Here is a 10,959-nt window from a genome sequence, read left to right on the forward strand (position 1 = left end):
AATATTTATAAGAATGACTTTTGTCTTTTTTTGGAGATATACATTATATCATTGTAGAGATGGTTATAACTTTACATTATGAATAAGAGGTCATAGGTTCGAACATTAATACTAACATTTTTTGTGATAATAAAATTGAGTAATGCATGTGTGAGTTCACATAACATGGCACATCGTCATTTCCTTTGCCAAATCACAGTGACACATGGCAACATGGCATCCCTTGCCTTGGAGATTTAATAATAGTAGACCTGATCAAATGGCGGGCCGGGCCGGGTTCAATTCGGGCCGGGCTTGAGCGTAAAAAATTAGTCCGCTATGTCGGGCCGGGCCAAGATTCGGGCCAAAATTTTGTGCCCAAACCCGTTATTTTCAGGCCGGACCTACCGGGCTTTTCGGGCCATTTTCGGGCCGGGCCAAATTTATAACTAAAAAGTGTATTTTTTGTTTCCCAAACCCGCTCAAAAAAATAAAATTTTCGGGTCGGGTCGGGCTCGGTAACCGGGCCGGAAAATTCTGCCCAAACCCACAAAAATTTCGGGCGGGCCGGGCCGGGCTCATCTTGATCAGATCTAAATAATAGTATAGATGTGTTGACACGTGTCATCTAACCAAATGTGGTTTCGCTTTTTAAATACTAGGTATAGATTTTGTATAAAAAGATAATCTTATATTGGTTATATTTGTTATTAAATATGGAAATGGTATATAATTTAAAAAATATTTCCTATGTATAGAATGATTTATTTTATTTTTAAATGAGGAAAAGAGAATCAAATATTTTTTTTGAGGTAAAAGTTAACAAAATAATTATAGAATCAAGTATTTTATTTTTTTTGTATAATTTTTTTTATATCTATAAGAGAGGTCAATCAATAAGTGACATTTGTCATAACCGCATTGATTTACTCTCTTTTAGTATAATATATATAGATAGATATATTTGATATCAAATATTGAAAAGATATATAATTTAAAAATATTCCCTATGTATAGAATGAAATATTTCTTTTTATTTTGAGGAAAAGATAATCAAATATTTTTTCTGTTGTAAAAGTTAACAAAATAATTATAGAATCAAGTATTTTATTCTTTTTATAATTTTTTTTATATCTATAAGTGAGGCCAATCAATGCGTGACATATGTCATCACAACATTGATTTCGCCTTTCTTTTAGTATAAGTATATAGAAGATAGATATAGATGAATGGTGATGACTACTGTGGGCGTGAATGGAAATGATTTCAGATTTTTAGGGTATGTGTTCTTTGTTAACAGCCGAGTAACGTAGTTAACACTTTAGTAAATGGGTTGGGCTTTAATGTTAGTTTTTATACCCAGTATAGATTTTCACATTGGAACCGAGTACCCAGTGGGTATCGGGTCCAAAATTCTAAAAATCGGAACCAGAATCGGTTGAGACTGGGTCCTAATTTTTTATTCAGAACTCGTCCAGACGGTTCCAATTCTGGGTCTAGACCCACCGGTTCCTAACCGATTATGGGTCACCCCTATGTACAGTTGCATAAACAACCTCCTCTCTCTTAGCAACCTCTTGGCCCTCGCTAACCGTCCCAAATTCCCAACCTCTTAATCAACAAATAATAATTAAAATAAATCTCATACTTGGATTGAAAACAGCTACACTCCATATTGTCATGAACTCATAGTTGGGTCTTATTTATCAAATCCCAAATCTAACATACATATATAAAGGAGGCACATTTGCTGAACTATTAGAGCGCCACCTACGATTACTAATGGTTTCGGCCAATGAAAAATTAGATTTCTAATTTATTTTTGAATTAAAAAAATCGAGTGCCACGTAGATAATTAATTAGGTGCCACGTAGATATTTAAATTAATTAATTAATTAATTACTAATATATATAATTCCATCCAAAATCAAACGCTCTAATAATTAAAAAATAAATCTAAAATAAAATTCATCCAAAATCAAACACTAATCTAAAATAAAATTCAATCCAAAATCAAACATTAATCCAATATTATAGCGCCACGTAGGAAATCTAATGGTTTCAGCCAATGAAAAATAAGACTTCAAAATTATTTTTGAATTACAAAGTCGAATACCACGTAAATAAATAATTAGGTGCCACGTAAATATTTTTATTAAATAATTATTAATATTTCTTATATACAATTTCATCCAAAATCAAACACTATAATAATTAAAAAATAAATCTAAAATGAAATTCAATCCAAAATAAAAAATAATAATTTAATCTAATATATGAAATATAGCAGTTGATATATGTAGAAGTTTTATTTTAACGTAACAATTTAATAGAAACCGTGCATCGCACGGGCTAAAGTCTAGTTTTCTCTTATCATAGTACATTCCATATTGTCATAAACTCCTTTCTTTTTCGATCCCCCGCAACAACAATTGGGAGGGGACTGGAACCTATCCACCGAAAACTCGCTCCGAATCCGAATTATCCCTAAGGATGAACCGGATTATCACCAAAATAAACTCCTTTTTTTCTTCTAACCATTACTATAGCCCGAGCCGTGCCGTACTTTTCCGGGCTGACCCGTGCCCATGACCGAAAAATAAAAACAACCTGTTAGTCTGTTAGACTGTTACGCGTAGAATCTTAATTTTTTTCATAATAATTGTCACCTTCATTGCAAAGTACGTGGTTGGTTCGGTTACGAGTTAGGGACATTATCGACGTTTTTTCTTTCCTCTTCCACAATAATAAGTCGGTGTTTTTCCTATCCACCTTCAATTTCTTCACCGCATTTACCGGTTACCGAGAGTATACCCAGGGACATAACCGGTAACCTCACCCCCAAGATTTTCTCTTTCCTCTACTCATCTGGCTCATTTTCCCCAATTCGCAAAACCCAAAAAAAAAAATCAAATAAATAATAATAATTTTTTTTAATTCCATACATCTCGTCGGAACCCTAGATTTTCTCTCTCTTCAATGGAAATATCTCCGGCGACGTCGGCATCGGCTTCTTACGATTCTCAGATCCGTAGCTCAAATTCCGATGACGCGTCGTCGTCGAATGAGATGACGGGTTCGAACGACGTCCCGATCGAAGAAGAGAGAGACGCCAATTTCACGGCGGTGAATTCTTTGGCGTCGTCATCGCCGCCTCCTTCGGTTTTTGCGAACAAGTCGTATGACGATGATGATGACGAAGAGGATGTTTGTCGGATTTGTCGAAATCCAGGTGATGCGGATAACCCGTTGAGATATCCTTGTGCTTGTAGTGGGAGTATTAAATTTGTTCATCAAGATTGCCTTCTTCAATGGCTCAATCACAGTAATGCTCGGCAGTGCGAGGTTTGAGAGCTCTCTTAAATTTTCAATTGTTTGCTGTTTTTTTAAAAAAAAAAAATGTATGGAAGTGTCGAATCTGATGACTTCGATTGAGTTTTGATGTTTTAGAATAGCTGATTTTCTTTAAAATTGGCGCAAGATTCAACCTTGCAATTTGTTTCGAATTATTTTTGACATTTTGACAGCGAGATAAATTAGGTTTAATAGGTTATACCAACTATGAATTAGTACCCTAGAATTAGGGTTTAACAAGAGAAGCCATCACGTCTTTTTTATGCTTTTTTCTGTTGGAATGGTATTTATCACACTAGGGATGATGGCCAGTTACTTCGGGCATCGTTGTAACGTGATGTTGATGAGCTGTGGTGATAGTCAATCATGCTGCTGCAATGAAGCTGACTGGTCTATGAGAGGTCTTGAAACATTTTCATGATGGGGTAGTTCGCTTTAGTGTATTCATAAAATTCAATCTTCTAACTTTATAAGACAATATAAATCTAGTCAAGGCGAGGTCTGGGAGATCCAATTGACCAATTGTATGCAGCCGTAGTGTACGTGTAGAACTGTCATATAGGCCAAATGCAATCTGCTTCAGTGTACATGAATTTGATTCATGGGGTACTATAACCATAGTCCTATCTGTGTGTAGTAGTTAGGTTTTGATTGTAATTATTTGACATGCATGCTAATGTGATTTTTTTTTCATTCCTTGATTACTGCCGGTAAAACTTTAACCTGTTGAACTTTTTCCATTTTACTGATGACAATGCCTGGAATTGTCTACAGGTGTGCAAACATCCATTTGCATTCTCCCCTGTTTATGCTGAGAATGCTCCAACTAGACTTCCTTTTCGGGAGTTTGTGTTTGGGATAGGGAAGAAGACATGTCATATCCTGAAATTCTTTTTACGCCTTGGTTTTGTGCTATCTGTTTGGCTCATGATTATCCCTTTCATCACTTTCTGGATTTGGCGGCTGGCTTTCGTTCGCAGTTTTTCTGAAGCTAATCGTTTATTCCTCAGTCATATGTCATTTACTGTTATTCTCACTGATTGTCTGCATGGTTTTCTTCTCTCGGCAAGCATTGTGTTTATTTTTCTTGGGGCTACGTCTTTGAGAGATTATTTTAGACATGTACGAGAAGCTCAAGGACAGGATGCTGATAGAGAGGATGAAGGGGATAGGAATGGGGCCAGAGCAGTGAGAAGGCCTCTTGGACAAGCCAATAGAAATTTGCTTGCTGATGGTAATATGGATGATATTGGTGAAGCTCAAGGAATTGGAGCTGGTCAATTGATCAGACGGGCAGAAAATGTTGCTGCTCAATGGGAGAGACAGGCTGCTCGACTTGAGGTTCATGTTGATCAAATTTTTGATGGGCTAGACGATGCTGATGGTGCAGAAGATGTTCCCTTTGACGAGCTTGTGGGCATGCAGGGTCCTGTTTTCCATTTGGTTGAGAACGCTTTTACTGTGAGTCTCTGCTTACTTTTTTCTAGCAGCAAAATTTTCATCCCTGAACCCAAATTTTCATGAAATGTATCCAAAAGGGAAACATAAACGAATAGATTTGGCATTATATAGAATTAGAGTTATGATTATTCAAGTTCATGCTACTTACCATTTTGAGAATAGAGTATATAGTTCAATAATATTCCTTGTGCCTAAGACTAGGCGAAAGGCTCAATGGGACATGTCCATTAGCACAGTTTACTGGGTAGCATTGGTAGTCGTATTATTTGTCAAGATCTTTATGTTGAATGCCTTCTGGTTACATGCCATCTGTGAGCTGTTTTAGGATTTGGTTCTTTTAGGTTATACAGGTTTGTATACTGTGTTAAAACTGACACATATATGTCTGGAAACATGATTGTCTTGAGGACGTAATCTTTCCAGTGTTTATGGAGCTTCATAGCCTCAGTACTACATCCCTTGATTCTTTGACCAGAAAATTCAAGGTCATGAAGATCTGCATGGTTATTTAGATTAAAAGACAAGTTGCTGCCCTCGCTGTTATCCTTGGTGGTCATGACCTTAGAGACCATATAGTACATGTTACTGAGGTTACTTCGTTAGACAAAGGATGATACTACGTAGGGACCATCAAGTTGTTTAGTAAAAATGTGCTGAATTATTTTGTGAGCCCGAGCAATATGTTTAAATTTGAACTAGTTGATATGGACAGGTATACTTGTGGCATATTGGTACCTTACAGGTGCGAAGTTGACGGTATTATTTTGATGCAATCTCGTAATTGACTTTGTGTAATTATCTAGTCTTATTCTCTTACCAACTACTGTGTGATAGCACAAAAACAATTACTATCTTTAATGGCTAATAAGTTGTGCTTATTTATTATGTAGTAGTGGGTGGTTGATACGTTTAGGATCAGAAGTCTCGACAGAAACAGTCTCCCTGGAAGCCTCTCCCAACCAGCTGGGAGCCTTTTTTGAGCATTCAAAAAAGTCTCTTGTTTGATTGTGACTTGTTTGTTATGATTTGGCTGCAGGTTTTGGCAAGCAACATGATCTTTCTTGGAGTTGTTATCTTCACTCCCTTCTCTCTTGGACGTGTAATACTACATTATGTATCATGGCTTCTCTCTTCTGCAACAAATCCGGTGCTTTCCACGATGATGCCATTTACAGAATCAGCCCTCTCTTTAGCTAATATCACCTTAAAGAATGCTTTGACAGCTGTCACTAATTTGTCTTCTGAAAAATCTGAAAATCTAATTGATAATGTAGCTGAAATTGTGAGGGCAAATGCAAGTGAGCTGAATATGTCTCCAAACAACATTAGCTCCCCCCTGACCTCAGATGTTCTGAAAGGAGTGACTGCTGGAACATCCAAGCTATCTGATGTTACTACACTAGCTGTTGGATACATGTTTATCTTCTCCCTCATCTTTCTTTACTTTGGTATGGTTGCATTAATTAGGTATACCAGAGGCGAGCCTCTAACTATGGGAAGGTTCCAGAGTATTGCTTCAGCAGCAGAGAATATTCCATCTCTTTTAAGGCAGTTCTTTGCAGGCATGAGACACTTAATGACCATGATTAAGGTGGCATTCCTTTTGGTTATTGAACTCGGGGTTTTCCCATTGATGTGCGGCTGGTGGCTGGATATTTGCACGATAAGGATGTTTGGGAAATCGATGGCTCAAAGAGTCGAATTTTTTTCTGTCTCCCCATTGGCTAGTTCATTGGTTCATTGGGTTGTCGGGATATTCTACATGCTGCAGATCAGCATCTTTGTCAGCCTTCTTCGAGGGGTACGCTATCCTTTCCTTGAGATCTTATGCTCTATAGAAGTCTCTCTTCTCATATCATTGATTGCCTTCTTGTTTGACAGGTGTTGCGTAGTGGAGTCCTGTATTTCCTTCGAGATCCAGCTGATCCCAACTACAATCCATTTCGCGATCTTATTGATGATCCAGTTCACAAACATGCCCGTAGAGTCTTGCTTTCTGTAGCTGTCTATGGCAGTTTGATTGTGATGCTAGTTTTTCTGCCTGTAAAACTTGCAATGCGGATGGCGCCCTCCATATTCCCACTTGATATTTCGTATGATTTCTATTTAAGTTTTATAGGCTGCTGGTGTCCATCACCTCTGATTTTCAATTTTGGCCTTGGAATTTTCATTCGCTAATTGCTGCTTACATTTGAATTTTTGCAGAGTAGCAGATCCATTTACTGAGATACCTGCTGACATACTGCTGTTTCAAATCTGCATCCCTTTTGCCATTGAGCATTTCAAACTCAGAACAACTATTAAGTCTCTTCTTCGGTATTGGTTCAGTGCTGTTGGCTGGGCACTTGGCTTGACAGATTTTTTACTTCCTAAGCCCGAGGATACAGTTGTTCAGGATAATGGCAATGGAGAAGCAGTTAGGCAGGACAGATTACATGGCCTACAGCTGGGTGATGCTCAGCAGGATCATCTAGCGCTTCTTCCTGATGCTGAAAACAACGAGGCCCGTGGATCTGAAACTTCAGATGTGATGGAGGAATATGATGGAGAAGAACAAACTGATTCAGAGTATGTTGTGCTGCCACTACTGCTTATGATTAACTGTTGCCACTTTGATGACAATATATGTCATAGGCTGTCGGAAACCACTATTCATGATTCATATTCTTACTATTTAAATTTTGACTCGTTGCTTACATAATATCAGTTTTCTCGACTTCCAATCTCAAATTCAATTTTCTTTCATAAAACTCTACAGGCGATACAGATTTGTTTTTCGTATTGTGCTTCTCTTGGTGGTGGCTTGGATGACCTTACTTGTCTTCAATTCTGCATTGGTTATTATTCCTGTATCTCTCGGAAGGGCCATCTTCAACTCCATCCCTCTTCTTCCTATAACGCATGGCATAAAGTGCAATGGTACTACTCTTAATTGTTGTAAATCATAGTTTTTCCTCAACCATTATGAGCAAATGTTCTAATTATTATGTCCCTGGTTGTTGTCTGCAGACCTGTATGCTTTTACCATTGGAAGCTATGTTATTTGGACTGCCATAGCTGGAGTCAGGTATACAATTGAGCAGGTCAAATCAAGGAGGGCTGCAGTTTTATTTGGTCAAGTGTGGAAGTGGTGTGGAATTGCTGTCAAAAGTTTTGCTCTTCTGTCAATATGGGTAAGTCGTATATGCTGTTTACCCAAATCTCCACCATGCAGAAATAAGGTTTGGATGAATATACACCAAGGTAGTGTTTGTGAATGTGGATTTCATTTCAAATGCCAGACTACAAATCAAGAATTTCAAAACCTGGCATTCAATTCCAAATTACGTGTTTAGAGAAACATGGAATTCTAAATCCAGAATTTCGAGTTTACTAGCTATATTGTTTGACTAGGCATTGGAATTTCGATTCTGGATATTCTTTTCCCACTGTATCTTGATGGCTGCCAATTTATCCATAGCTACAATCAGTTATGGCTGCCTATTTAACTCAAAAATTAACTTGATACCAATATCTGTTGGAAATATCATCTTTTTATAAACCAAATCGGAGTATATAGTTATTGGAAGCAACACAAAAACCTCCAGAATAAATTTATCTGTTCTTTTGGTATTAGATCGAAAAACAATCTTGAGTTGCAAGAGTTGATTAGTAACAGTAAGAAGTTCAAATCCTAAAAATTAAACTCATAGCAGTAGTAGTACTAGAAGCAAAATCTCATTTCGGCGACGAACAATGGAGGAACTAAGGAACATGCAACTGGAGGAGGAGTGGGTAGCTTGATCTTCTCTGGCGGCCACCTATGATAAGTTAAAATGCGTTGGCTTTTGGTTGCAGCAACGTTGAAGGATTGAAGCGTACGGTGGCCGGTGGCGATGGAGGAGCAGATAGGGTGGAGAGAGAAAATGAGATGATTTTATTCTTAGGGTGCCTGGGTAAGAGTCTTCTAATTTCAAATGACATCATTTGAGATGTCATTTCAAATTCTTAAGTTCATGGGCCTTTTCAATTGTGATAGAATTTGAGCCAAATTCTGGATTTCAAATTCTTGTCCATCCAAACACATGAATTGGTCAAATCTGGTTTCCAAACGGACCACAAGGGAATTTGAAGGTTGCTTTTATTGAATTGTGGAGGGGGGAGGGGGACAATTTTTGCCTTTTTATCAAGGTGCCTTCTGTCGTAAATAGATGCATCAACTTTCTGTTGGAAATTGAGTTACAGCCGGCTAGTGTAATTCAATCTTAAGCTGCACCAAGGGGGTATGTATCTGTTAGGAACTTGGGATACACTTTTCTTTTTTGACTTGGAAAATATTTCTTAGCTTTTCCATGTTAGATCGATACAGAAGTGCAACTTGTGGAGAATCCAGGAACTTTGAAAAGCCTTTTATCATGTTTTGAAGTAAAGATTTGAAATTTGATGTTCTTGCTACTGAGAAATTCTTGTTTGGCTGCTGTTCTGTCCTAGAGTCTTATGCTGGTTATTTATGGTATCGTGATTTTTTCCAAACCTTTTCGATTTCTTGACCTTTTATTATTGTATTGTCCAGATCTTTGTAATCCCCGTCTTGATAGGGCTGCTATTCGAGCTTTTGGTGATTGTACCTATGCGAGTACCAGTAGATGAAAGCCCTGTTTTCCTCCTTTACCAGGATTGGGCTTTGGGGCTGATATTTCTGAAGATATGGACAAGATTGGTGGGTTTTCTGTCATCTTTGATTGTAGACTTTGTAGTGTGTGTTGCCTATCTTGTTTCGTCATTTAATTGGTTTATGATTTAGAATGAGTAACTAGATAACTAATTGGGCACAGTTCATATTCTTTGATGCTTAGAAAATGTCTCGTCCCTTTATTTGGATGTTGCTAGTATCTTATCCTCGTTAACTAGAAACACATTTACACTCTGAAGTACTGTGTAAGTGGAGTGTTAAAAGAATTTCTATCTCTTCAAGAAATCAAGATATTGTAATATGTTGCTGCATAAGTGGTTCTTGTAGCAGTGATTTCTTTATGGCATGTTCTGTAATTTGAGCTCGGTTAATTTTTGAAGTCGAATATAATACATGATTGAAAAGTCTAATATGGTTCAAATTTGAATTCCGCAGGTTATGTTAGACCACATGATGCCCATGGTAGATGAGACGTGGAGAGCTAAATTTGAGAGAGTGAGAGAAGATGGGTTCTCCAGATTGCAGGGTCTTTGGGTGTTGCGGGAGATAGTGCTACCTATCATACTAAAGCTGCTAACTGCTCTTTGTGTGCCATACGTTTTAGCTCGAGGAGTATTTCCCGTCTTTGGTTATCCTTTGATTGTCAACTCGGCTGTTTACCGGTTTGCTTGGCTGGGATGTCTCTGCTTTAGCGTGTTATTTTTCTGTGCTAAGAGGTTCCATCTCTGGTTCACAAACTTGCACAATTCTATCCGTGATGACCGTTACCTTATTGGTCGTAGGCTCCATAACTTCGGGGAAGCTGCCATAAGAAGGGCTGCTGAAGAATCAGAAGCTTTGAGTTTGCAACGAGATGATGTAATTAGACAAGAAGATGTGGGACTGAGATTAAGACGGGGTAACCAGGTTGATGCTTAGTTTTAAATGCAAATTAATTTACAACCCGGTTATAACTATTTCTGGAAGGTATGTGAAATGTAGATTTGATTATTTAGTTTGTGCATATAACATGGTGTAATAGTCAGAGAAGAAGAAGAGGAAATGTAATATTTTTTTGTCCTTTATACCTTAGTAATTCTTCTTAGTTGCCGGCTGACAGCCTAGAAATAAGTTTTTGTTCTTTATATATCCATCTTGTTTCTTGAAAGATTAATAATATTTGTTTGAGTTTTAGGTTCAGACTCGATTTAGTGCATGGATTATCTCAGCATTTAGGAGAGCCAGTTGGTCTCTCGGTTATATGAAGACATCTAATATTCCTGATCAAGTATACGTGCACAACATATAGGCATAGATTATTATCTGACATAAAAGAACTTATCCTTTTGGAATTTATTAAAAAATTTACGTGTTGCACATCAAAAATAATGCTAATATTTAAATTAAAATATTGCACAATATTGTCATTACTCTTTCAAGGAAAAGAAATAATATTGAAATGGGCCTAAACTGTGAAAACCGAAAATCCTTATCTTTCTTCTCTGAAGTTGGGT

General features: G+C 37.4%; 1 protein-coding gene across 1 annotated transcript; it reads left to right on the forward strand.

The window, feature by feature from the left end:
- The first annotated feature begins 2,657 nt into the window (after window positions 1-2,657).
- On the forward strand, window positions 2,658-10,645 carry LOC110777122 (probable E3 ubiquitin ligase SUD1). Its single transcript, XM_021981738.2, has 9 exons — window positions 2,658-3,324; window positions 4,108-4,794; window positions 5,831-6,595; window positions 6,676-6,887; window positions 7,000-7,362; window positions 7,553-7,713; window positions 7,804-7,967; window positions 9,347-9,493; window positions 9,902-10,645. Exons 1-9 carry the CDS (start codon window positions 2,959-2,961, stop codon window positions 10,382-10,384), a joined length of 3,348 nt encoding a protein of 1,115 aa, XP_021837430.1. The 5' UTR covers window positions 2,658-2,958; the 3' UTR covers window positions 10,385-10,645.
- The last annotated feature ends 314 nt before the right edge of the window (window positions 10,646-10,959 follow it).

Source organism: Spinacia oleracea, chromosome 4, assembly GCF_020520425.1.
Source record: "Spinacia oleracea cultivar Varoflay chromosome 4, BTI_SOV_V1, whole genome shotgun sequence".
Lineage (NCBI taxonomy): Eukaryota > Viridiplantae > Streptophyta > Magnoliopsida > Caryophyllales > Amaranthaceae > Spinacia > Spinacia oleracea.

Coding starts and splice junctions, on each gene's coding strand:
- LOC110777122 (XM_021981738.2), top strand. CDS start 2,959: ATGGAAATATCTCCGGCGACGTCGGCATCGGCTTCTTACGATTCTCAG. Junction 7,968..9,346: donor TTGCTCTTCTGTCAATATGG/GTAAGTCGTATA, acceptor TGTATTGTCCAG/ATCTTTGTAATCCCCGTCTT. Junction 9,494..9,901: donor TGAAGATATGGACAAGATTG/GTGGGTTTTCTG, acceptor TGAATTCCGCAG/GTTATGTTAGACCACATGAT.